The sequence below is a fragment of the Rhinoraja longicauda genome, chromosome 31 (genome assembly GCF_053455715.1).
Source record: "Rhinoraja longicauda isolate Sanriku21f chromosome 31, sRhiLon1.1, whole genome shotgun sequence".
NCBI classification, from domain to species: domain Eukaryota; kingdom Metazoa; phylum Chordata; class Chondrichthyes; order Rajiformes; family Arhynchobatidae; genus Rhinoraja; species Rhinoraja longicauda.
The window spans coordinates 13334305-13361499 of NC_135983.1; the positions used below are offsets into that span (position 1 = coordinate 13334305).

Here is a 27195-nt window from a genome sequence, read left to right on the forward strand (position 1 = left end):
GGAGTGAGGGGGATCCAGTGTGAGAGGAGTGAGGGGGACAGGGAGGGAGTGAGGGGGGCAGGGAGGGAGTGAGGGGGGGAGGGAGGGAGTGAGGGGGGGAGGGAGGGAGTGAGGGGGGGAGGGAGGGAGTGAGGGGGGGAGGGAGGGAGTGAGGGGGGGAGGGAGGGAGTGAGAGAGGAGTAAGGGGGGCGGGGAGCCAGGAGTGAGGGGGCAGGGAGGGAGTGAGGGGGGCAGGGAGGGAGTGAGGGGGGCAGGGAGGGAGTGAGGGGGGCAGGGAGGGAGTGAGGGAGGGAGGGGGGCAGGGAGGGAGTGAGGGGGACAGGGAGGGGGGGACAGGGAGGGGGGGAGGGAGGAGGGGGGAAGTGAGGGGGACAGGGAGGGAGTGAGGGAGAGGGAATCCTGAGGAGTGAGGGGGACAGGGAGGGAGTGAGGGGGGGGGGGAGGGAGTGAGGGGGCAGGAGTGAGGGGGACTTGGAGGGAGTGAGTGAGGGGGAGGGAGTGAGGAGGGATCCAGGAGTGAAGGTGACAGGGAGGGAGAGGGAGTGAGGGGGATCCGGAGTGAGAGTGGAGTGAGGGGGGCAGGGAGGGAGTGAGGGGGGCAGGGAGGTAGAGGGAGTGAGGGGGGGAGGGAGGGAGTGAGGGGGGGAGGGAGTGAGGGGGGGGAAGGGAGTGAGGGGGAGGGAGGGAGTGAGGGGGGAGGGAGGGAGTGAGGGGGGGGGAGGGAGTGAGGGGGAGGGAGGGAGTGAGGGGGAGGGAGGGAGTGAGGGGGAGGGAGGGAGTGAGGGGGGGGGAGGGAGTGAGGGGGAGGGAGGGAGTGAGGGGGAGGGAGGGAGTGAGGGGGGGGGAGGGAGTGAGGGGGAGGGAGGGAGTGAGGGGGGGGGAGGGAGTGAGGGGGGGAGGGAGAGGGCAGGGAGGGAGAGGGAGTGAGGGGGGGGAGGGAGTGAGGGGGGGAGAGGGAGTGAGGGGGGGGGAGGGAGTGAGGGGGAGGGAGGGAGTGAGGGGGAGTCCGGGCCTGGAGCGGGGCCGAGGGGGTGGGACCAGCCGCTGGCTCACCGCCCGCCCGCCCGCAGGGGAGGCAGAGCTGCGGCTCGGAGCGGGAGAAGAGAGCGGCGGACTGAGTGAGGTACAGCGAGCCGAGCCGGGCCGGGCCGGGGGGGGGGTGGTGCTGGGCAGCGGCAGCGGCGACTCTGCGGGGTCCGGCCTCGGCGCCAACCAGCGCCCGGCTGTCGGGCCCGGGGTTCGCGGCTCCCGGCCGGAGCAGCGGCCTGCGCCGGGGCCTGCAGCCTGCCGTGTGGGTAGGTACTGCGGCCCGGGCTCGGCGCTGCTCTGGGGGAAGGCCCGGCGGTGTGTGAGGGGGGCAGCAACATCAACATGGCGGGGGGGGGGGGGGGGGAGGGGGGAGCAGGCCGGACAGCGGCCGGTCGTCATCAGCTCAGACTGCTGGAGGGTCGGGCACCATCTGTGGAGGGGACGGACAGGCGATGTTTGGGGTCAGGACCCTCCCTCTGCTCCATTTACACCTCCATTCCCCACCAAGAAGGTCTCAGGACCCACCTCCACTTCCTCCACCTCCACTTCCACCACTTCCTCCTCCACCACTTCCTCCACTTCCACCACTTCCTCCACCTCCACTTCCTCCACCACTTCCTCCACCTCCACCTCCTCCACCTCCACTTCCTCCACCTCCACCCCTTCCCAGGTACTTCCCCCCCTGCAATCCCAGGAGATGTCACACCTTTAATTAGTAATCCCAGGGAAATTGGTCGAATTACCCTCCATCTCCTCCCTTATCTCCATCCAGAAGCAGACCTTCCAGAGGTTCACAATGCCTCTCCTCCAACCTGGTCAGTCTGAAGAAAGGTCTGTGGACCCAACACTTCTCCTTTTCATTCCCTCCACAGGGTGCTGCCTCGCCCGCTGAGCTCCTCCAGCAGTTTGTTTTGCTTGAGATTCCAGTACCTGAAGTTCCTTGTGTGTTCCCAGAGGGAGAGTGTCTGTTCCCATCTCCCAGCCCAGGGGAGCACCAGGCAAACCTCTGGGATCTGTAATGAAAGGTGGAATAGCATGGACAGGAATCTGAGACTGAGCAGAGTCATCAAGTATTTACAAGAGGAAAATCACTGAAAAGGGTCAGTGTTGTTCCGGTCGCCCCAAGATGTGGAGGCTTTGTAGATGTTGCCTGGATTATAAACAATAGACAATAGGTGCAGGAGTAGGCCATTCAGCCCTTTGAGCCAGCACCGCCATTCAATTGGATCATGGCTGATCACTCTCAATCAGTACCCCGTTCCTGCCTTCTCCCCATACCCCTCACTCCGCTATCCTTAAGAGCTCTATCCAGCTCTCTCTTGAAAGCATCCAACAAACTGGCCCCCACTGCCTTCTGAGGCGGAGAATTCCACACCTTCACCACTCTCTGACTGAAAAAGTTCTTCCTCATCTCCGTTCTAAATGGCCTACCCCTTATTCTTAAACTGTGGCCCCTTGTTCTGGACTCCCCCAACATTGGGAACATGTTTCCTGCCTCTAATGTGTCCAATCCCCTAATTATCTTATATGTTTCAATAAGATCCCCCCTCATCCTTCTAAATTCCAGTGCATACAAGCCTAATTGCTCCAGCCTTTCAACATACGACAGTCCCGCCATTCCGGGAATTAACCTAGTGAACCTACGCTGCACGCCCTCAATAGCAAGAATTGAGGATTAGAGGATATTACTATAAGGAGAAGTTGGGAAACTTGGGTTGGTTTCTCTGCAGTGTCTGGGGCAGAGTGAGACCCAAGAGACATATATAAAATTATGATTGGCATAGGTCGGGTAGACGGTCAGGATTTTTTTTTCCAGGGTGGAAATATGAAAGACTAGAGGGCACAGCCTTAAAGTGAGAGGGGCAAAGTTTAAAGGTGATGTGTGGAGCAAATCTTCAATACAGATAGTGGTAGTCACCTGGAACATACTGCCAAGGGTGGTGGTGGAGGCAGATATGATAGTGGCATTTACAAAGCTTTTAGAAAGGCACATGGATACACAGGAATTGGAAAGATATAGATTAAAAGTGAGCAGATAGGGAGAAATTGTGTTGTCGACAAAGGTACAACACAGGACTTTGGGTAATGAAGTGGGAGCATACAAAATTGGGGTTAATGGAGTCACAAAAGGACAAGTTACAAGTGCAGCAAGCAATTACGAAGCCAAATGGTACGTTAGCCTTTATTACTGGACGATTTGAATACATGACTAAAGCTGCCTTATCACACCTGGGGTATTGTATGCTAATTTGATCGTTTCATGTCAAAATGAATATATATATATCATAAGGGGGGTTTATTTTGTTGGTGGTGGATTGTGAATGCTTGTGGATGAGGTATCTATCAAGTGGGCTGCTATGTCCTGCATGGAATCATTGTATCAGGCCACTTTAGTGTTGTTAAAGCTGCACTCATCCAGGTAAGAGGAGAGTATTCCATTGCACTCCTGACCAGAGCCTTGTCGATGGTGGACGGGCCTTGAGGAGTTAGGGGGTGAGTTAATTGCCGCAAGATTCATAGCCTCTGACCTGGTCTTGTAGCCACAATGTTTATATGGCTGCTTCAATTAAGCTTCTGGTCTCGTGTAATAATACCTAGGACATTGATAGTGGGGGTAATGGCATTGAAGGTGGGGTGGGGGGGATTGTGACAGATTTTCTTTTGTTGCACTTGTTTGGTGCCAATGTTACTTACCACCCTTCAGCCCAGGTCTAAAAAACTGAACATAATATTCCAAGTGCTGCCATACCAACATCTTTTACAATTGTAACATAACACCCCAACTTCTATACTCAGTTCCCCATAACCCTTAACACCCTTACTAATCATGAATCTGTCATTCCCCACCTTAAAAATACCCAATGACTTGGTCTCCTCAGTAGTCACTGGCAGCCAACCACAAAAAGCCCCCTTTATTCCTACTCTTTGCCTTCTGCCACTCAGCCAACCTGTTCATGCTAATATCTTCCCTCTCGTACCATGGGCTCTTATCTTCTTCAGTAGCCTCAGGTGCATTATCAAAGGCCTTTTGAAATTCCAGGTAAACAACATCCACTGACTCTCCTTTGTCCATCCTGCTATGTACTTACTCAAAAAATTCCAACAGATTTGTGAGGCAAGATCTCCACTTCACAAAGCCATTTTATGGCATCCAATACTTCCTTGCCTATAATACAGACTATCATCTGGACATCACCATTAATCCTAAAGGCATCGCTATTAAGACATCACCATCGTTATCTATGATAGTAGCCTGTGCTTGCTGTTTCAAAGGTACTGTTGGAGGGTTCAGTGGATGGGAAGAACGAGGAAAATAATGAGACCTTCCACCATTGACTCCAACTACACCTCACGCAGCATTGGGAAAACAGCCAACACAGTCAAAGACCTTTCCCAGCCTGGTCATTCCTTTTTCTCCCCTCGTTCAGCTGAAGATTTATGGAAGCTTGAACGTGTGCACAACAGACTCAGGAACAGCTTCTTCCCCTCTGTTGTCAGGCTTCTGAACGGTCCTTCCATAAGCTAAAGTACAGCTTGATTCTCCTCTGGCTCATTATGAACATTGGACTTTCTCTGGGGAACTGTTGTGCTATAAAACTGAGAACTATATTGTGCACTCTGTATTTTTCCCTTCGCTCTACCTATTGTACTTGAGTGTGGCTTGATTGTATTCATGTATCATATTATCTGATATGATTGAATAGCTTGCAAAACAAAGCTTTTCACTGCGCCTGGATGCACGTGACAATAATAAACCTAAACCTTGAAGAACAAAGCCTCGAAGGGAATCATCATCAAATTTTGACTGGGCTGTTCAGGAGTTGAATCTGCTGGCGCTTTTACCAAGGGAAGGTGGATATCAGGAATTAGTAGCTGCAAACGAACGGATGGTGGGGGCTGCGATATCTTGTGAGGCGAGAATTTTTGGGATGTTTGGGGTAGTAAAGCATTTAGAACAAAAGTAAATGAATGGAGTTGAGATATAGACGTGTCCTGGTCCAAGTAAACGCAGGAGCTGCCCAGATGGGTGAAAAGCCTCCTCTTGCTTTTAGTGTTCATAACATTCAAGGAAAAGCCGGGAGCTGGGGGCTGCATTTTGACTATCTGTATGATAGCTTCAGCTTGGCAGTAAGCCAAAGGCTTCTACCACTTCTTTTTCTGCAGCCGCAAGTACTAGTAATGCCTGTTTCCCAGTTTGCGAAATTCCACAGATACTGCTGGGAGGTGGGAGAAGGACAAGAGGCTGACACTGTAATTTGTGATGAACTTGGAGCAAAGAGAAGCAGTTCCATGACCTAAGCCATCTGTTCTGCTTTCTCAAGCCATATTTTTTGTCTTCTCGGAGTGAATTGTGCCTGAGCTCCAGCCAGACTACATTCAGAGTTTCAGCTGCAGTCAATTAGCCCACATCATTCCTCCCCCACCCACTCCCTGCAAACACAACTATTAACACTTCGATGCCTGAACAACTGCAGATAGTTTGTTCCAACAGCCATGACACCTTCTAAATGGAACAGAGGGTGAAGGATTTGCTTACGTGGACTAGCTGGGTTGTTCTTGCGGTAACAATGATTGAGAAGTTATTTCCTTTAGGGTAGCACAGTGGTGCGGTGGTAGAGTTTCTGCCTCACAGCGCCAGAGTCCCGGGTTTGAACCTGGCTATGGGTGCTGTCTGCACAGAGTTTGTACATTCTCCCCGTGACCGTGTGGGCTGTCTCCGGTTTCCTCCCACACTCCAAAGAGGTTTGTAGCTTAATCGGCTTTGGTAAAATTGTAAATTGTTCTTCGTGTGTTGGATAGTGTTGGTGTACGGGGTGATCATTGGTTGGCATGGACTCAGTGGGCCGAAAGGACCTATTTCCGTGTTGTATCTCTAAAGTCTACAGATACAAAAGCATGAATAGTTTTAATGGAGTAGGTAAGTGAAAAGCTGTTGGAATGGTTGGTAGCCAGAGTTACTGAGATATGCCCACCTTCAGCCCACCTCGTCCATGCCACCCATCTAGGCTAGTTCCACTAGCCCATGTTTGGCCCATATCCCTCTAAACTACACCTGTCCAAATGTCTTTCAAATGACCAAGGAAAGGTGTAGCCCACAATGGCCCATTGTTGACTGCGAAAGAGGTGATAACAAAGGGTTACAAACGGTGAAACCAGCAGGACGACGAGGGTGGGGGTGGGACAGAGAGAGGGGGAATGCAAAGGTTACTTGAAATTAGAGAAATCGTTATTCATACTGCCTGGTTGTAAGCTTCCCAAGCAAAATATGAGGTGCTGTTCCTCCAAATTGCGTGTCAAGCAAAATCTGCAAAGGGATAGTTGCCGTTCCAGGTCAATGTCCTAATGCAGAGTCTCAACCCAAAACGTCAACCATTTCTTCCTCCGCAGAAGCTGCCTGACCCGCTGAATTCATCCAGCAGTCTGTTTTTTTTACTCCAGCTTTCAGCATCTGTGGTCTCTTGTATCTCCAGAAGTGAAGGGTTGGCGGCATCAGAAAGGAGGGGAAACGATTAGACTGGGGAGTAGGGAAAGGGAACAATAAAGAGGTGGTACACAGGGGTGGAGTGGGGAACCGAGGGCATAATCTGGAATTTGTTTTGAGTTGTTAGGACATAGCTGAATAATGTGAAATGGGAAAGTAGAATGCCAGCAATAAATGCTCAGATGGGATGGACGGCATTGTAGAGGAGCCCGAGGATAAATTCAATACTTTGAATGCAACCCAACCAAAGTTTTATGAAGTTGCAACATGACCTCCAAATGATTATACTTAATTACTTGACCAATGAAGGGCTTAAGTTCTAAGTCTTCTTTATACTACCTGTACAGAGTTTGTACATTCTCCTCGTGACCGCATGGGTTTTCCCTGGGTGCTCTGGTTTCCTCCCACGCTCCAAAGACATGCAGGTAAATTGAATATCACTATACCTTAATTGGTACGCATGACAATAAAAGACCTTTGAACCTGAGGTTTGCAGGTTAATTGGCTTCTGCAAAAGTTTTAAGTTGTCCCTAGTTTTCATGCTGTATCTCTAAACTAGACTAAACTAAATTTGCTCTACCGACTGTTTGGAGGTGTATCGTATAATCCCAACAAAGAGATCGCACCCTTTTTATTTTTACACTCTACTCACTTGGCTTTATTTGAAGACCCTTCTAAGACATCCTGTACCATACAATGGCCATATCTGCTCTATCTACTGGTACATTAGCACTATCCAACACACTAGGGGACAATTTACAGAACCAATTAACCTGCAAACCTGTCTGGCTTTGGAGTGTGCGAGCGCCCTGGGAAAACCCACGCAGACGCAAGGACAACGTACAAAGCCCATAAAGACAGCACCCATAGTCAGGATCTAACCCAGGTATCTCGCTGTAAGGCAGCAATTCTACCACTGAGATCACGGAGAGATGTAAGAGGAAAAGGTTTACAGTAGCAGGGGATTTCAACTTCCCCAATATTAAGTCACCTCAGTGTGAAAGGATTAGGCGGGGAGGAGTTTGTAAACTGCATCCAGGTGAGCTTTTGTTGTCAATTTGTGGATGGACCTACTCAGGATGAGGTGTTGCTGGACTTATCACAGGAAAGGAAACTGGGCAAGTGGATGAAATGTCAGTGATCTGGCATTTGTCCATCATCTGCCTATCAAAACCCCCCTCACCTGTTTCAACCAGTTACCTGCCAGGCTTTGTACGTCCTTTCTTCTCCCTTCAGGCTTCCTTTCCCCACCTCCACAATCGAAAATCAGTCTGAAGAAAGGACTTGACCCGAAATGTCGCCTGTCCATGTTTTCCAGAGATGCTGCCTGACCTGCGAAATCACGCTAGCACTTTTGTGTCTTTTTTTATAAACGAGCATCTGCCGTTCCTTGTTTCTGAGTGTCAATGGTGATAGTTACCACAACTCTGTCACTTTCCATGTTGTCATGGAAAGGGGTGAGGATAATTGGGAAATGATGTGTCTGAATTGGGCAAAGGCCAATTTCAGTATAATAACGCAGGACCTCGCAAGTGTAGACTGAGAGCAACTACTTGCAGTTCGATCTACATTTTGGAAGTGAAGTCCTTTAAAAATGAAATAGTGAGAGTTCAGGGACAGGGTGTTCCCACAAGGGTGAAAGGTGAGTATAAGAAAATAACTGCAGATGCTGGTACAAATCGATTTATTCACAAAAAGCTGGAGTAACTCAGCAGGTCAGGCAGCATCTCGGGAGAGAAGGAACGGGTGACGTTTCGGGTCGAGACAGCATGTTTCAGGTGAGGACAGCATGTCCAGTGAACACTGGATGTCAAAGGATATCCCAGCGCTTGATAAACAAAAATGGAAGCATGTGGTAGATACAGAGCACTGAAAACAGGGTGACCTCAGGTGCTGTTTGTGTGGAACTTGCACATTCTCTCTATGATTGCTTGACTTTCTCTCGGGTTCTCTGGTTTCCTCCCACAACTCAAAGGGTGCTTTTTGGTCGGTTGATTGGCCTTTGTAAACCGTCCCTGGTGTGTAGGTGAGTGGTGGAATCTGTGGGGAGTTGACAGGAATGTGGGGAGAATGAAATGATGTTAGTGTAGCAGTAGTTAAAATGGTGGGCTTTGTGGGCCAGTGGGGCCTCTTTCAGTGTTGCACAACAATGTGATTCTATGACTTTAATAGAAGGAAGGTCAGATGAATACGTGGCAGAAGAGATGGAGCAGAGGGGAGAGTCTCAAATTCCAGGATCGCTTGTACCCTTTCTGGGGAAGGTGGGAATGGTTGGTACAGGCTGCATCAGTTGCATCTGAAGTGGAACAGATCCAACATGCTGAGGGGAGAGGGAGGTGTTTGTTAGGATTGTTGGGGAGGGTTTAAGCAAGTTTGGCAGTGGATAAGGACACAGAGTAGGAGTACAATAGGATGTGAGGAACAGCCAGTTATTGAAAGGAAACTAAGTCTGTCAAGCAGAGCATAAGCTAAGGAGGAGTGCAAGACTTGTCTGCATCGATTTTAAAGCAAAGATCCTGACTGGTAAAGCAGATGAACTGATACTGTTGCAGGTGCTGGAAATCTGGAATAAAAACAATCCAAGGAAGAATGTTTTCATCCAGAGAGTGTTTGGAATGCTTTGCCTGAAGCGGTGGTGAAGGTAGGGAATCTCTTGGCATTTTGAAATGTCAAAACATGGACAGCCCGGGATGATTGTGGAAAGTGGGTTGTATAAAAGGGATTTGATGACAGGCATGGCCACAGTGAACCAAGGGCCACTTTCACTGCTGTATAACTCTGTGACTCTACACAACGTGGAAGATAAGCAGTGGCTGGCATTATGGTTGATGTTTTGTAATTCTCAACAAAGATAAATTCCATTTGGAAATAAAGACCGCAATGAGGAAATTCTGTACTTGGCTAACCAGGGAAGTTACGGTCAGTGTCTAAATATATGCGTACATTGATGGGAAGATTTGTTGTAAACAAGAGGATTGGGAAATGTTTAGAAAACGGCAAAGGATGACTAAAATAAGAAAATATAAATTTTCAGACAAAACTAGCAAGTAACCAGTGGCCTTTAATCAAGAGGGGCAGCAGGGATGAGCTAGTTACTGGCCAGCGAGTTTAATGGCAGGTACGAAAGTTATTGGGGGGAAAAAATCTGAGGGATGGGATTAATCTACACTTGGAAAGGCATGGGCTGATCTGGGATAATCAGCAGGTATACGGCTTTGAAAGTTCAGCAAGGTGTGAAGGCCCGTTTGACTTGATTATTGAAGTACCACATTTTTTAGTGAGGGTGGTAGAAACAACGTGGAATTAAGTAAGACCTCTGACACCTCCCACGTGGAGAGCTGATCCAAAAGATTAGAACCCATGGGATTTAAATTGACATATTGGATCAAATGTTAAGAATATATACTCATACAGCATGGAGCCTATTGGCTTGGTAATTGGAGGCAATTGGGTGATGGTGGAGGATTGCTTTTGTGATCAAAATACTGTGGTACAGTGATATACCACAGGGATCAGTGCCGAGACCTCTGCTGACATTAATTATTTGAATATGAATGTAGGAGGTATTATTCATAAGTTTGCAGATGACATGAAACTCAGTGATGTTGGTGGTAGGGAGCAGTTGACAGTGAGAGGGAATAATATTGATTGGCTGGCAAATTGGGCAGTGCGATGACATATGGACTTTAAGAGAAACAAGTTGGTGAAGGTGGCAGAGAAAGGGGTGAAACACAGGAACTTGGCAGATAATGTGAAATAACGAATTAGTTAAGGGGACAATTAAGATTAGATTATGCTCTCCAGGATGTTCCTGAATTATGAGAAAAGGTTGAGCATACATTCATTGGAGTTTAGGAGCATGAGGTGATCTCAATGACACATACAATATTGTAAAGGGGCTGGACAGGGAGGATGGTTCCCCTTGTGGGAACTTGGGAGGGAGGGGGTGGGTTTCATCATTTCACATTAAGGGGTCACCCATTTAAGACACACTTGAGGGGGAATTGCTTCTAGATTCATGAATCTGTGGAATTTTTCTACCCCAGTGAAAGCTGAATTGTTGAATCTGTTAAAGCCAAGAGAGGCAGATATTTTGGACTACAGCAGAATCCAAGTTTGTGGGGGACAGGCAGGAAAAGCAGCTGAGGCCTAAATCAGATTAGCTTTGATGTTGTTAGGTGGCAGGGCAGACTTGGTGGGACAAATAGCCTACTTCTTCCATTCGTATAAGAAAATAACTGCAGATGCTGGTACAAATCGAAGGTATTTATTCACAAAATGCTGGAGTAACTCAGCAGGTCAGGCAGCATCTCGGGAGAGAAGGAATGGGTGACGTTTCGGGTCGAGACCCTTCTTCAGACTGAGGAAGGGTCTCGACCCGAAACGTCACCCATTCCTTCTCTCCCGAGATGCTGCCTGACCTGCTGAATTACTCCAGCATTTTGTGAATAAATACTTCTTCCATTCGTTCTGTTCTTGTGTTCATTTTGTCATATCTTCCTCACAGTGCGGCACGGTAGCGCAGCGGTAGAGTTGCTGCTTTACAGCGAATGCAGCGCCGGAGACTCAGGTTCGATCCTGACTACGGGTGCTGTACTGTAAGGAGTTTGTACGTTCTCCCCGTGACCTGCGTGGGTTTTCTCGAGATCTTCGGTTTCCTCCCACACTCCAAAGACGTACAGGTATGTAGGTTAATTGACTGGGTAAATGTAAAAATTGTCCCTAGTGTGTGTAGGATAGTGTTAATGTGCGGGGATCGCTGAGCGGTGCGGACTTGGTGGGCCGAAAAGGCCTGTTTCCGCGCTGTATCTGAAATATGAAAATAAATAATATGAAATCCTCCAACAATTGACTGATTATGACTAATTAATGCAGCATAATGCTACTTCAGCTATTAAGAGGGGTGAAGATTAGAATTTCTGTGTGTTGAAGTGCAGTGAAGTGGATGGCAAACTCAGCTAAACTTGTGCAGTGTTTATTTTCCATTACATCTGAGAGAGTCTCATTGTCTTGTGACTCAACAGCTAAAATGCCCAACGCAATCTGTTGTGCGGAAGGAGACATTGGGGTTAACAGAGAGATTATTTATTTGCAAACTGGCCTAAAGTATTGCCTGCTGATTTCATCCCAATGTGCAAGCCAAGGTCTCTTCACTCCTCATACTTGTTCGAGATTCATTGTGTAAAGCACGGTTTCGCACGTTTTTTTTTCTCTGGTCTGATTTCTGGGGTTCAGCAAAAGCAGGGTGAGTTACGTTCTCTTACAGGAGGTGACCGACACCACCAAATTGTCCGCGACCTTTTAGTTTACAAAGTGACATCAGTTTATTGGCAGAGAGAGAATTTGAAAGAGATCTTGCAGAGGAATTTGCAGCCTGCTGCCAAGTCCGTGCATGCACAGCATTGACCAGAGCTATTACATCCATCACTGAGTCAGGGGAGACTCAGGACTTGGGCAACACAAACACAAGAAGGATGAAAACAGAGCTTGTTATTGTACAGCTCCCTGGGTGCAGACTCAGAGGCACCCTCTGGCTTCTTGCTCTTTGGTTCATTTTCCGTGCAATTATTACTTTTATTCCTCGCTATTTTTTTTTCCTAGTATATTCTGTGCCTGATTGTTCCCTAGTATCTGTTCCTGGAAGTTTTTCTTTTTCTTTTGTCACTGATTCCCCCCGTTAAAAACGTATTTCTTTTTCTCTTGATGTTCCTGGTGACGTTCCCTCGTTCACATTCTTGATTAATCTCTACGATCTGTTCCTGTGGTTGATCTATTGCAAATGTCCACAATGATTATTCGATGGTTTATGTCGTCAGTGATAATTCTTTGGTTCCTATGTTTATTCTGTTTATTTCCTTTTACAGAGATGTGAACCTCCTTTGTAAGAAGCTCCTTTTGCTGCAAAGCCATATCTCTGAGCAGTGCCTTCCCGACCATAATGCTTTGGTGCTTCCTATTGATACTTCACTATTTTGGGAATTCAAACGCTCAAGTCAATCCTGGTAAGAAATTCTGGAAATCTCCAATGTTGAGTTGGTAATCTTGGTTCAGTAGATTTGAGGGATTTATTCGTGAAGGCGATTGCTTGAAGTCCAATTCTTCTGCTGGTAACCAAGCGAGTGACGTAGCTAAACAGTGAGAGAATGGCTGGGAGTGTCCATTCCCTGGTCAGCGCTGGTCTTATACATGAGGTGATACAGATCCTAAAGTGTCACAGATGGCTGTGAAGGCCTTCTTTGGGTATTCTTAAAGCAAAAATTGAAAGAAACTTGATCAGAAAGGTTGTCAAAGATTACGGGGAGAAGACAGGAGAATGGGGTTGAGAGGGAAAGATAGATCACCCATGATTGAATGGCAGAGTAGACTTGACGTGCCGACCAGCCTAATTCTGCTTCAATGACTTATAAATTTGCGTATGACCTGGTGACTCAGCTATAAACATTGAAAAACATAAATAAGCCTCTATTGGCATTCATCGTCCTATTATACATTTCCTGTTGGCAATTGCTGTCTGTGGTCACATGGGTAGAGTAAGGATTTGGATAAGCCAAGCCAAGGCTTCAAAGCTTGGAGCAGCAGAGAGGGAAGAGTTCAGAGTCTCAGAACACTAAAGAAGAGGCAATTGCACCTTTTTTAATTTTGGAAACATGGTCATTGCTGTTGAGGCTAGCAATTATTGCTCAGCTCCGGATACTCGGAGAAAAGCGGTGAGCTACTTGTATTACAAATAGTAGATGCAATTGAGAGAATTGCTGGGCAATTTCTGTGACTAGTCAACAAATCTCTGAGGGACTGCAATCACATATCACAAAGAAATTTAGCCCTTAGGAGGGTGCGATTTGATGCACGACATCCATGCCAGCCAAAGAAGCCATCTTGTGAATTTAATTTCCCACAATCTTGGGTCATCAAAGTGCATTTGAATTATAACCTGGGTTTCCTCTATTCACAATTCAGACAGTGAATTCCAAAGCGCCACGACTAAATGAAAAATTCTTCCTCAGCTTTGCTCTAATCCTTCTACCAATTACCCGGCACCAAGTCAATTGAGAAACTCACCTGGTCAGGATGGGGCAGGCATTTTCACCGAAGAATATTGATGAACCCTTTGGATTTTGTTCCAACAATCCACCTGGGTTCTGGGCAGAGAGTGTAGAAAGCTGGGAGTATGATTTTAGTGAATGAGGGGATTAGAGAAGTCAAGATGGTGGATGTTGCACCAGCAGTTAGAAATAAACGGGTTCGGAGAGGGTGGAAGGCTGGTGTGGAGACGGGAGAAGAGGGCTTCACTGGGAGATGAGGACTCCTTTCCATAGAAAAAAGTAAGGAGGCAGAGGTGATGGAGGAAGAGCTCTACAACATGGTGGGCCTGGAACTCATTGAGTGTGAGCGTTCTGCGTAGGTTATTCCAGGATAGTTTGCCTGGAATTGCCCAAAAGATTGAGAAACTTACATGGACATATATTTAGTTCCAACAACCATCTGCTTTAATTTTAAAATTTTTGGGGTAAGGATTGGGTCTAAAGCCTGGCTCGGTCAGGCTGGAGGGAGAAGTGTGAATGGCCACATGCCACAGCTGGACAAAGTGACGCCACCAGACCAAAAATCATAAGAGGGATAGATAGGGTGAATGCACAGAGTTTTTTACCCAGAGTAGGGTAAGCAAGAACCAGAGGATATAGGTGTGAGGTGAGAGGCCAAAGATTTAATAGGAACCTGAGGGGCAATTTTTAATCTGGTGGTGGGTATCTGAAACATTCAGATAGTTGAGGCAGAAACTATAATAATATTTAATAGACATTTGGACTTATACATGGACTGAAATTTTGAAACTTGGAAAGAGGTACTTGGTACTAGGAAAGGTTTAGAGGGATTTGGGCCGAACACAGGAAGGTGAAACCAGCATAGATGTGACGTGGCCTTTTAAGAAAGATCTCTGTGTATAACCATTTACAAATATTTTTTCAAACATATTTTGAAAGATATAATTTTAAGCCGCATCCCGCCCAGTGAGGGGATTGGCAGCGTTCCTTTTCTAAAATTGATTTTTACAAGAATTTGGTGGTTTTATGGTCGTCATCACTAATGCTGATTGATTTAATTAATGGCATTCTGCAGTTGTTGTGGTGGGATTTGAAGATGTGTCTCCAGATTATTTGTGTTGGAGCTGAACAATTATGCTACAGTACCCTTAGAATTAAGTTACGCAAATTTAGTGTCGTTAAACAATTATTACTTTATGCAATAAACCAATTTTCGCCTTTATTAGTAAAACGGAGCTAGATTGCATCCCTGAAATATATTGATTGGTGCAGTTTATGCTTGGATTGGAGATAGCTCTCACTTTTAAAAATTAACATTCAATTCTCTTTCACGGTCTGCAAGGGAAGGGAAGATGATTAGTCTCTTACATTTGGTTCTGCTGTACCATGTGTTTGCGGCTGGTCTGTGCACTCATCCCACATATCCTGTCCATGTCCCATATCATTTCATAGCTTCATTTAACGGAGTGAGGGGGTATGGGGAGAAGGCAGGAACGGGGTACTGATTGAGAGTGATCAGCCATGATCGCATTGAATGGCGGTGCTGGCTCGAAGGGCTGAATGGCCTACTCCTGCACCTATTGTCTATTGTCTATTGTCTAAAAGTTTCCAATTGTGGAGAGTTCCACGTTTCTGCCTCCCTCCAGTGTAGGTACTGCTGTTGAATGTTATATGGCAGTGGCTAAAATCTTTGCTCGAAATTTCATTGCATGGCACTTGTGTGTTATGAACTTATTAGAATCAACAGACAAAATGTTGGCACAAATGGGCAGTCAACGTTTTGGGTTGGGACCCTTCATCTTTTTCATTAGGCCTTGGGAGACTGTTATCCAATCTTAGATAGACACAAAAAGCTGGAGTAACTCAGCGAGTTAAGCGACATCTCTGGAGAAAAGGAATCGGTGATGTTTCGGGTCGAGACCCTTCCTCAGATTCCTGTTATCCAGATTTATTTGTGCTTCTTGACGTGAAGAACTGTATAAGGAAATTGACACTTCAATGATCAGTCTATATCCTCACTTCTCACCAGATGATGAAAGTGCCTTTCATTGATGAAGTCAATTAAGATTGTTGGGTGTGGAACACTCTGAAACCTCTCAAGTGATGTCCTGAAGCTGGAGTGATTGTTCTCCAATAACCACAGAACTCAGTCAACCATAGCACTGTAGTTCTTGTTAGGCACAGCCTCAGTCAAAGCAGAATTCTATATTGTCTCCAATCTTCAGTTTTATTCTTTGCCTCCAAGTGCTTTTGCGGGCATCTGAAGTTGCCCCATATAGGCTAGTTCCATTTGCCTGCATTCGGCCCAGACTCTCTAAACAGTTTCTATCCTTGTACCTGTCCAAATGTATTTTAAATGTTGTTATTGTACTTCAACTATTTTCTCTGGTAGTTCCTTCCATATACCCACCACCCTCTATGAAAAAGTTCCCACTCACTTCAAATCTGTACCCTCTTGTTCTGGATTCCCTTAGTCTGAAAAAAGACTGTACATTCACCCTATCTATTCCCCTCATGACTTTATACACCTCTATAAGCTCATCCCTCAGCCTCTTGCGCTCCTTGCCAATAAAGTCCTTGCCAGTTCAAACTATCCCAATAGCTCTGGCCTTCGAGTCCTGGCAACGTTCTGGTAAATCTTATCCACGCACTTTCCAGTTTAATGGTGCCTTGCCTCTCATAGAGTGAGCAAAACTGAACACAGAAGTGCAGTCTCACCAACGTCCGTACAATAATGACGTAAAGTCCCAACCCCCGTTCTTAATACCCTGACTGAGGTGACTCACCTCGGGTAGGCCCAGTCTGGCAGATGTGTCTTTCAGGCCTTGGCCAGCCATGGCACTACCAATGCTGGGTATTTAATACTTGCCTTCCACCCACCAGCCCTGGACTATATTCTGTACCTACTTTTGCACATGAACGTAAGCACATATGAATTAGGAATAGGTGAATGCTGCTTGAATCCTGGAATCTGCTCTGCCATTCAAGTAAGATTATGGCTAATCTGATTGCAATCTCAACTCCATGTTACTGACTATTTGCAGTAACGATTAGCCTCTCCCCACCCCCTGCACCCCAATTGCTCAGCAAATATCTGTCTACCTCTGCCATTAAAAATATTCCATATAGTGCTTGCACTGCCCTTTAAGGACGAATATTCGCATTGCCCTTTAAGGAAGAACATTCCAAAGACTCTCAAATCTCTGACAGAAAACATTTGCTTTATCTCTGCCTAGTTAGTAAACTGTGACCCTGGCTTCTAGATACTTACACAAGACAAACACTCCCCCCCCCCACCCCCGCATCAAGACTTCTAAAAATCCCCTATCACTCTTCCAAACACCAGTAGCCGGTATATCGGAAGCATAATTTTGTGTTCAGTTACCCTTGCAATAAATGAAGGTTTTCTTAATAATTTGTAACACCTGCCTTTAGCAAATCATGAACTAGGACACCTCGATCACCCCTGCATCTCGGAGATCTGCATTCTCTTACCATCTAGATAATATACTTTATATTTTTCCTGCTGATACGCACAACTTCATATTTTCCCATGTTGTACTCCATTTACCAGATCTTTACCTAGACACTCGACTTACCTTTATTCCTTTGTAGCCTGTCCTCATCACAACATACATTCCCACCTGTCTATGCGTTTCAGCATATTTAGCAATCATACCTGCAGTGCCTTTTTGCAAGTCATTGACAAGCATTGTAAAACGTTGATGACCCAGCACTGATCCCTGTGGCCCACTACCTTGGAGACACAAGAGACTTCAGATACTGTAATCTGGAACCAAAAAAACAAACTGGTGGAGGAACTCATTGGGCAGCATCTGTGGAGGGAAATGGACAGTTGACAGTCCTTTACCCAGGGTAGAGGAATCAAAAACAAGAGGGCCATGTTTAAAGTGAGAGGAGCAAGATTTAATACAAATGAGGGGCAATCTCTCACTCAGAGGGTGGTGGGTACATCATATGAGCTGTCAGAAGAGGTAGTTAAGAAGGCAGGTGCTATAACAACATTAAAAATACATAGCATTTAAAGTACATGGGTAGGAAAGGTTTAGAGGAATATGGGCTAAACGCAGGCAAATGGGACTAGCTTAGATAAGGGGTATCTTCGTCAGCATGGACAAGTTGGGCTGAAGGGCCCGCTTCTGTCCTGTATAACTCTATGACTACGACTCTAAGGCATGATATGGATTGTGGGAGAACTCCCAAGGTAAGTCCTGCTACCAACCATTCCATCACCACCATCGTCATCACACTTCCACCCACCACCTTGCTGACAGCAAACACCTTTGGCAGCCACCCAGTACCACGATCAACACATGTCAGACATCTGCATCTCATCCCAATCCTTTCTGGCTGCAACTCCAGCGGCCACGTTTACCTCACGGGAAAGTGCCCATTGGAGCTTCCATTCCAAAGCTCTTTCCGTCTGGAAAATATTTCAGAGGGATTCAGGTTCCCCTCCCATCTTGGCACAGAAATCTGTTGCTGTTCCTTCACGGCTTTGTCAAAATCATGCTGCCTGCCAAGACTGTGGAAGTAGCTTCATCCTTGGGCTGCAGCTGTCCGAGCAGGAAAGCTGCCAGGAACTCCGCAGGGAAATTGGGCTGGACGTTTAATGCTGGCCTTGTCATTGACATCCACTGATGAAATGAAGGAAATGGTAGCTTCATGTAATTCCTGACCATAGATGTGTGGCTAATTAGTTCCCTCTCTCGTCCATATCGAAGAGCTTAGGATAACTTGTTAAATAAGATACATTTAACACAGCAAAATGGTGGAAGCTATTGAAATGATCTGGATTGTACAGTCTGAAACGGTCCAGGTGGATGGGGTTTTCCAAAAGTTGAGAGATACAGCATGGAAACAAGCCCACCGAGTCCACTCTGGCCATCGACCAACCCTTCACACCACTTCTATATAATTCTATACAATCACAATATTTCTATTTCTCATCCACTCCCTGCACACTAGGGGCAATTCACAGAGACCAATTAATCTACAAACCTGCAGGTCTTTAGGTTGTGGGAGGAAACCGGAGCACCCAGAGGAAACCCACGCGGTCACAGGGAGAACGTATAAACTCCGCACAGACAGCACCCAAGGTCAGGATAGAATCAGGGTCTCTGGCGCTGTGAGGCAGCAGCTGTGTCACAGTGCCACTCTTGAAATATCAGCATTTGTATCCCAAATGATCGTCTGCTGTGCTCTAAGGTCCATGTAACACCGTTTCGTGACCTAGATTGAGGGGCATATTGTGCATTATTGATACATTGGGATTTATTCTGTGTGGAACTTAAAATGTAATTTTTCAGTCCTCCGATAGCCTTTTACTCTTTATTCCTACAACCTGCAGGTCTGTGCCGCTATGCATTGGGAATGCAGGATGGCACGATCCGAGATGAAGACATCACCGCCTCCAGTGAATTGCACGCGTCAACTGCGGCCCACTTTGCCAGGTACGGTCCCACTGCATCTTTCTGTTGTTCATTATTAATATTCATGATTTGGATGTAAATGTAGGTGGCATGTTTGGTAAGTTTGCAGGTGACACTAAAATTGGTGGTCCAGTGGGCAATGAAGAGGTTATCGATGATTGCACCAGGATCTTGATTTACTGGACCCATCGGCCAAAGATTGGCAGATGGAATTTAAATGGGATAAATACGAGATGTTGCATCTGGGGAGGACAGGTCAGGTTAGGTCAGGTCTGGACCTGTACCGTAAATGATGGGACCCTGGGGAATGTTGAGTAACAGTGAGACCAAGGGGTGCAAGAACATATTTCCATAAAATTGGTGGTACTGATCGGCTTAGACAATAGACAATAGGTGCAGGAGTAGGCCGTTCGACCCTTCGAGCCAGCACCACCATTCAATGTGATCATGGCTGATCACATTGAGGTGAAGAAGATTTTTGGCATGCTTGCCTTCATTGGTCAGCGTATTGAGTTGGCCTGTTACAGCTGTACAAGATGTTGGTACGGCCAATGTTGGAGTATTGTGCACTTTTCTGTTTGCCCTTCTTTAGGAAGGATACCATTAAACTGGAAAGGGTGCAGAAACATCACCGGTTCTGGGATTTTTGAGTTATAAGATGGGGCTGGATTGGCTGGGTCTTTTTTGCCTGGTGTGTAGGAGGCTGAGGGAAGATCTTTTGGAGGTTTATAACATCATCAGGAGGCATAGATAAGGCAAATAGCCATGGTTTTTTCCCTTGGGTAGGATGGTCTAGAACTTTTTTTTTTATTCGTGTCATCACACAACTGTTTGCCAATAGCGAGCAAATTTTAGTGCCACGTGGTTGGCCTCTGCAAGATCCTTTACAGTGCATGTGTCAGGCAGCATGTCACAGCTCAGGTGATGTTCTGTAGTCTGGATAGTGGTAGCAGGATTCGCAGATATTTGTAGAATCTTACAGGGACCGTGACGAGAACGCTCCTGCTACGGCCCCCATCTAGAACTAAATGTCATAGATTTAAATGGGAGGGCAAAGATTTAAAAGGGATCAACGGGACAACACTTTCACACAGAAGGTGGTGGTTGTATGGGACAAGCTGCCAGAGGAAGTGGTAGAGGCAGGTACATTTGTGACATTTAAAAGACACTTGGACAGTACATGGACGGGAGAGGTTTGGAGGGATACGGGCCAAGTGCAGGCAAGTGCGTCTAGCTTGGTTAGGCATGGATAAGTTGGGCCAAAGGGCCGGTAACCATGCTACACGGCTTTATGACTCCATGAGGTGATTCAAGCTGTGTTTTGCTCTCAGTTGCAGTTTGGTTAATGCAGTACTTTGCCACCTCCCGTTCATGGGTTATTGCAGTGCCTTCCTTCTCACTGCTGGATGAAGGCTGTGCCTTGTTTTTTTACTGTGGGTGGCTTTACACAGAACCATGCTGCCTGCTCACGAGTGGCGATAACCTGCGCGAGATAACCACTTATGAGGTGTTTGCGCAGTAATCAACCAGAACCAGAACCAATAGCATGCACGTTCAGTGGCGATTTGTAAGGCAGAGAAAGATAGATTCTTGATTAGTACAAGTGTCAGAGGATATGGGGAGAAGGCACGAGAATGGGGTTAGGAGGAAGAGATAGATCAGCCATGATTGAGTGGCAGAGTAGAATGGCCTCATTCTACTCCTATCACTTATGACCTTATGACATTGCTAGAATTCAGGATGATGTCGCCTTACCTCCTCCTTAAGATAATGCCCCATCAACTCCTGCAGATGAGTTACATTAACCCTTCATGGGAGCTAGCAAGGCTGTATTAACCTGATGGGTCAAAGTACTGTCTTGCGATCTCTCGGGATGGGTTAACGTAACCCAGTACCACTTCCTGCTGGGTTCATGTGGAATCTTGCAGCCTCCCGTGATCAGTTACTACAGTCCCAGCCGCCTCCAGCAGATGGCTAGTGTACAGCATTGACAAGAGTGTCTTTCATTGGTTTTCAGACTGGAAGAGGAGCGAGGGGACGGAGCCTGGTGCCCAGTCGTTCTGCTGTACCCAGACTGCACGGAGTACCTGCAGATTGACCTCCGCTCCCTCACCTTTATCACCCTGGTTGGCACACAGGGGCGGCACGCCTTTGGCAATGGCAACGAATTTGCTCGTGCTTACGAACTGCAGTACAGCCGGGATGGAATTCGCTGGATCTCCTGGAAGGATCGGTGGGGGCAGCGGGTGAGGAACCGGCCTCCTGTAGACCACTTGCTGCTTTCTTAGCACGTTGTATTTCTGTGGAGATGTTCAAGATGCCTGGAAAGCAATGAAGTACTTTTGAAATGCAGTCACTTGAAGCTAAAGGTTCCTTGAATAATTCCTTGCAGCGATGCTAACTTTTAACAGTGTGCTTCTAAGGGTTTTTTTTTAGCCTCTTTATAAACTTGCCCATTTCTTCCCTTTCAAATATTTATTCACTTTACCTTCATTCGTTATTTTTAAACCTGGTTTTGGATTCTGCACTCCAGACTATTGTTTGCTCATCGTGGCTGATGATTATTATATTATTAAATTATTATTATATTATTACATTCTTTCATATTATTTAAACGTGAGAGTTTACCAAACAGAAAGAAGAACACAGGAGCAGAGTTTGACTACCCACCATTTGAGCCTGTTCTCCCATTCTTGAAGATCACGGCTGATCTTCTTGCCCCCGTCGCCATTTACCAGCAATCATAGAGTCATGGAGTAAACTCCCTCGAGCCCGACTGCTCTTTGTTTATTCCTATCCAGATTAGTACTCCCAAAGAGCATCACCTCACACTTATCGGCATTGAGTTCCATCTACCATTGAACTCCATCTGAAGATCAAGCAAATATTCTTTTCCGCTCAGATTTGGAAGTCAAAGATTGTCATGAACTACTTAGGCAGAGGTGGAGAGGTGAAATGTTACTGCCAAGAGAGAGTAATGCAGAGTTAAAGTTGTGACCGGATCGGCTGTGATCTTATCAAAATGCAAGGCTGACTTCAGAAGCTGCTTGTCCTACTCATGCTGATCAGTAAAATACAACTCATTGATTCAATTCAATGATTCAATGAGACTTTATTGTCACATGTACCTAGGTACGGTGAAATTATTTGTTTTTGCATACAATCCGATAAAATCACACAGCAGACTTCACCTAGGCAGTACGCAAAGTGTTGCCAGGTTTCTGGCACCGACAAAGGTTCAAAAGCTCATTATAGCAACACTGAAAAAAAGAATAACGTGGCTTCTGCATCTTTTGCCAATTTACCAAAAACCATGGCTCTGTTTATTATCTTCCTTATTATATAATTTGATCATCTTAGTTTGCTCTGGCCCAAAGCAATCGCCTTAGAAAGAGCTCTGTGCTCTGCATCTCCTCCTCTGATTGGACCTGCCACCCCCACTCCATTTGCACCTAGTTGCTGTAACCCTGGCTGGGTATTTGTGGGAATTGCAGTAAGTTGTCGTGCTAATAACTTATTAGTGTTCTCCACCAATCCACTGGCGCTTCTGTATCCTCCCCTACCCCTGCAAAGCAACTGAGATGAACAGTGGATGATAGATCGCATTGTAGATCAGACACGATTGTGTCTATTCAGTGTTAGATGAAAGGTTCAGATAGAAGCCCCTTTTCATTGGGGACACTGGACTTGTCCTTGATCAATTGTCATCATAACCTGTGGACGTTCTTTCTACCCGCAGGTTATCCCCGGAAATGTCAATACCTACGACATTGTTCTCAAGGACATGCGGCCTCCTATCATTGCTCGCTACGTGCGAGTGATCCCGGTGACAGAGCAGCCCACCAGCGTGTGTATGAGAGTCGAGCTCTACGGCTGTGCCTGGACTGGTAAGTCCGAGTTTCCCCCAATATTCCCGTGACCTGCTTTGCTTTGGTAAGTTTGGGGAATGGATAGGAGCTTTTTACCTAGACCAGTTAACAGGGCTGTGAGATTCCCACATGGGTCCTGATAACAGCTGTTTATCAGAATTTACAGTTCCTCATATTCCACACAATCCTCTTTTCCTGGTGCCCCGTTTTCCACACTCTCCTATTATCTCCCTAAGAACAGTAGGGCGGCACGGTGGCGTAGCGGTAGAGCTACTGCCTTACAGCGCCAGGACCCGGGTTCGATCCTGACTAAGGGTGCTTGTCTGTACGGAGTTTGTACGTTCTCCCCGTAACCTGCGTGGATTTTCTCCGAGATCTCCAATTTTCTCCCACACTCCAAAGACGTACAATTTTGTAGGTTAATTGGCTTGGTGTGAATGTAAAATTGTCCCTAGTGTGTGTAGGATAGTGTTAATGTACGGGGGTCGCTGGTCGGTGCGGACTCGGTGGGCTGAAGGGCCTGTTTCCGCGCTGTGCTAAATTAAACTAAACTAAACTAAATTCCGGCTGGTTTCTCTGTTGAACTCAGTTATTTTCCTCACATAACTGTGTGCATCTCTGTCATCTCTCTACTCCAAGGAAAACCCAGAATCCAGCCTATCCAGTCTTTCCTCGTAACTGCAAGAGTGCCAGCACAGATACCTCTGGTACATTCCTAGTCACAGGATTCCTGTCACATAAGTAATCGTCTGCTATCACTCTCTGATCCTGTTTTGGATCCAGTTTACCTGTGCTACTGAGCGAGTCCAGCATTTTATATTTTTATTTCAGATTTCCAGCATCTGCAGCTTTTTTTGATTTTCCCGATCACACGATGTTCAATTGCATTTGTAACTCCTTAGCAAATAAACAACCCATCCCTGCATGTGGGCAAGACCTAGACAACAGTCTGACATGAACTGGTAAGTGGCAAGTAACATTTTGCCACAATGGCACCAGGCAGTGACCATTTCCAAGGGGAGAGGCACGGTGGCACAGTAGTAGAGTTGCTGCCATAAAGCGCCAGAGTCCCGGGCTCGATCCTGACTACGGGTACTGTCTGTACACAGTTTGTATGTTCTCCCCGCGATCTGCATGGGTTTTCTCCGAGATTTTCGGTTTCCTCCCACACTCCAAAGACATACAGATTTGTAGGTTAATTGGCTTGGTGTGATTTTTTTTAAATTGTCCATAGTGTGTGTAGGATGGCTTTAATGTGCAGGGATCGCTGGTCAGTGTGGACTCTGTGGACCGAAGGGCCTGTTTCTGCACTGTAACATTAAAACTAAAGGAGAGAGTCCCATCATCTATCGTTGACCTTCAATGGTATTAGCATTTTTGAGAAGTCACTATCCAGGTGTCAGGCCTCCATTGACCAGAAACTCAACTGGAACTCTACCTTATTTACTATGACTTCAACAGATCAGAAGTTGGATATTCTGCAGCAGTTAGCTCACCTCCCCACACCCCAAAACCTTTCTATAATTCATTAAGCATAAGTCAGGAGTGTACCTCACTTGCTTGGATGACGAATGCAGCAACAACAATTCTCAAGAGGCACAACTCTATCCAGGACAGTGCAGCCTGTGTGATTGACCATGTTAGGGCCAACAAACCCTAAACATTCATTCCCATCTCCACAGGTTCACGGTGACTGTGGTGCTGAGCTCTTTCCAAAATGCACTCTAGTTCCTTACCCAGGCTTTCTGAAAGCACCTCCCAAACCTGCAACCTCTAATACCGACAGGATTTGGTGGATGCAGATTCTCCTCAGAGTTGTCCACCACCCTCATTTTGAAATCACTGGGTCCAAAACCTGGAACTCTCATCAATAACATTGTTGGGGCACTTTCACCAGTAGGGCTGCAGCAGTTCAAGAAAATAGCTCACACACCAACTTCTGCAGGAAAATTAAGGATGGACAATAAATGTTGGCATTGCCTACAACACGTGAATGAGTGAAAAAATGTGGGTGGACAGCAAGCAATCTTTGCTCCTGTCCGCTGTCTTCAAGGCAGAGCAGAACGGTTTTTTTATCAGTACATTCTCAAGGAATAATGTACTCGAGATATGATAGCTCCAGCTCAAAACTGAGGCAGGATCGTGGAACTAATGATCATTCATACCTATGCCTAGATGGTCTCTATTCGTATCGTGGGCCCGTGGGACAAACTATTGGGAAACCAGGGTCAGCCATCGTCTACCTCAACGATTCCACCTATGACGGTTTCCAGGAATCCAGGTGAGAGTTACAATGTCGAAAAAGCAATGAATTTACCTGTTGTTTCTTGTTGACTTTCCCGCAGGCAGGATTAGTGCTGTTGCTAGTGTTTCTGCACACTGCAGAGATTATCAGGGGCCACCTTGCCCTGGATTATTCCTTGTGGAACACAAGAGGATTTGGTGTGGCCATACCCATCCTCGCCCAGACATGAATCCCTTATCATGTATCTATACACAGTAAATGGCTCGATTGTAATCACGCATTGCCTTTCCACTGACCGGTTAGCACGCAACAAAAGCTTTTCTCTGTACCTCAGTACACGTGACAACAAACTAAACTGATCTGAGATCAGAGCATTGTTATCCCTCCCATACAGCAGATCCAAGAATCATACGGCATAGAAATAGGTCCTTGGGACCCAACCCACCCATGTCGACTAAGGTGCCCCATCTTAGCTAGTCCCATTTGCCTATATTTGGCCCATATCCCTTCAAACCATTCTTATATACATACACCTAAATGTCTGGGCAGAAGAAGATATCCATTTCTGTACGTCTGACAGATGCAGACAGATGTATAGGAAGGAACTGCAGATGCTGGTTTAAATCAAAGATAAGAAGGATCTCAACCCGAAACATCACCCATTTCTTCTCTCCAGAGATGCTGCCTGTCCCGCTGAGTTACTCCAGCCATAATGTGTCTATCTTGATGATGCAGACAGATGTTTGTTTAACACGTTTCTTCTATCAGGAATAGGGTCTGGAAAAGCATTCCATCACCTGTGCTGCCTGCACCTCTGGTGCAGATGTGCCAGATATCTCTGGCCCAGGCTGAGCTGATAGGGACCCTCTGCTTTCTCCAGCAGAGGTGGGGGATTCCAAGTGTCGACACAGCTGATTGAGCACTGAGCAGGGCAGACAAAGTAACTGCAAGGTGACTGACACAGGGATTAGAATTAACAGAAACTTGACTGCCTCCCTCGGCCTTTCTGCTGCTGAATCATGTGGTCCTAAAGCCACTTGTTGGAGAACAGACAGGATCCCGTCCTGAACTCTTTGAAGCCTTTTAGTGCGTCCATCCTTTAGTGCGGAAGATGAGATGAATTGTGAGGGAGAAGAAAAACAGGAAGCAAAATGAAGCCAGTAGGGCAGATAGATGGGAGTAGGGGATGGATGGAGGTGTAGGTCAATGTGGAAGAAGGTGGTAACATTGCTACAGTGAAATATTCCTCCCTGCAGCAGAAGTGGCTTTCCCCCATTGCAGAGATTTCTAAAACTAGGGGACATAGGTTTAACGTCAGGAGTAGGAGGTTTAGAGAGGGCCTGTTTCTGCCCAGTGTGACTCTGAGGTGATGGGAGAACACTATGGGTGGAGGGAGGTGTGAGATGACAGTGGTGGCATAGTTCACAAGAGGATGATTCATTCAGGAGGGTGGGAGATGGGGGTGGAGACAGGTTTGTGGTAGAGTGAAGAAGATAATGGGGAGCAAATTGTAGTCAGTGTCAGAAGCAGAGAGTGGAGCTGAGGAGACAAAGAGGAAGGATAAGCAGGGGAGAATGATTGGGCCAGGGTGTGCAGTGGTGTTTGCAGTGGTTGGGTTATGAGAACGTCCAGGGAATGAGATCTAGACCAGAGTGCGGTTCAGGAAGATAAGCCAGTGTTGTTTCCATTTTGATGTTGGGCTACATTTGGGGAGTGGGAAAAGGGGAATCTTTCACGTTAATCCCACCGATAACCCCTCCAGTGCAGAATTGGCAGTTGACCTCATTGAAGATGTTGCCAGTCTGTATCCTGGCTCCATTCTTGATCCCCAGCTGAGTGCATAATGGCCATCATCCCACGACCTCATCTTCCATTGATGGAACGATGATCAGTAGGTGGGTGGTAGTGGTCTGAGTCCCCCCCGTTACCCAGGTTTCCATAGACCTATCCCATTGCAGGTTCTAATGTTGAAGGAACTGAAGCAAAAGGTCAGAGAACTTACCTCCTGTAATGTGCGCATGGTGCCTCTCTCGATGATGGGTGGCTGCGGAGATGGTTTGCTTTCACCTGCGGT

At 46.6% G+C, this 27195-nt stretch overlaps 1 protein-coding gene across 5 annotated transcripts in view; it reads left to right on the forward strand.

The window, feature by feature from the left end:
* The first annotated feature begins 1040 nt into the window (after positions 1-1040).
* The window catches only part of LOC144608538 (discoidin domain-containing receptor 2-like), a 53725-nt gene continuing 27570 nt past the window's right edge, over positions 1041-27195 (forward strand). For 3 of the 5 annotated variants that reach the window (XM_078426439.1, XM_078426443.1, XM_078426442.1), the window contains exons 1-6: positions 1041-1123; positions 12376-12513; positions 18926-19028; positions 21025-21253; positions 22747-22894; positions 25052-25157. In XM_078426439.1, the coding sequence (XP_078282565.1) occupies positions 12450-12513; positions 18926-19028; positions 21025-21253; positions 22747-22894; positions 25052-25157 (650 nt within the window). In that variant the 5' untranslated portion in view covers positions 1041-1123; positions 12376-12449. Of the gene's footprint in view, positions 1124-1277; positions 1296-11084; positions 11194-12375; positions 12514-18925; positions 19029-21024; positions 21254-22746; positions 22895-25051; positions 25158-27195 lie in introns of those variants that run through there. The other 2 variants (XM_078426441.1, XM_078426440.1) reach the window with 2 other exon arrangements.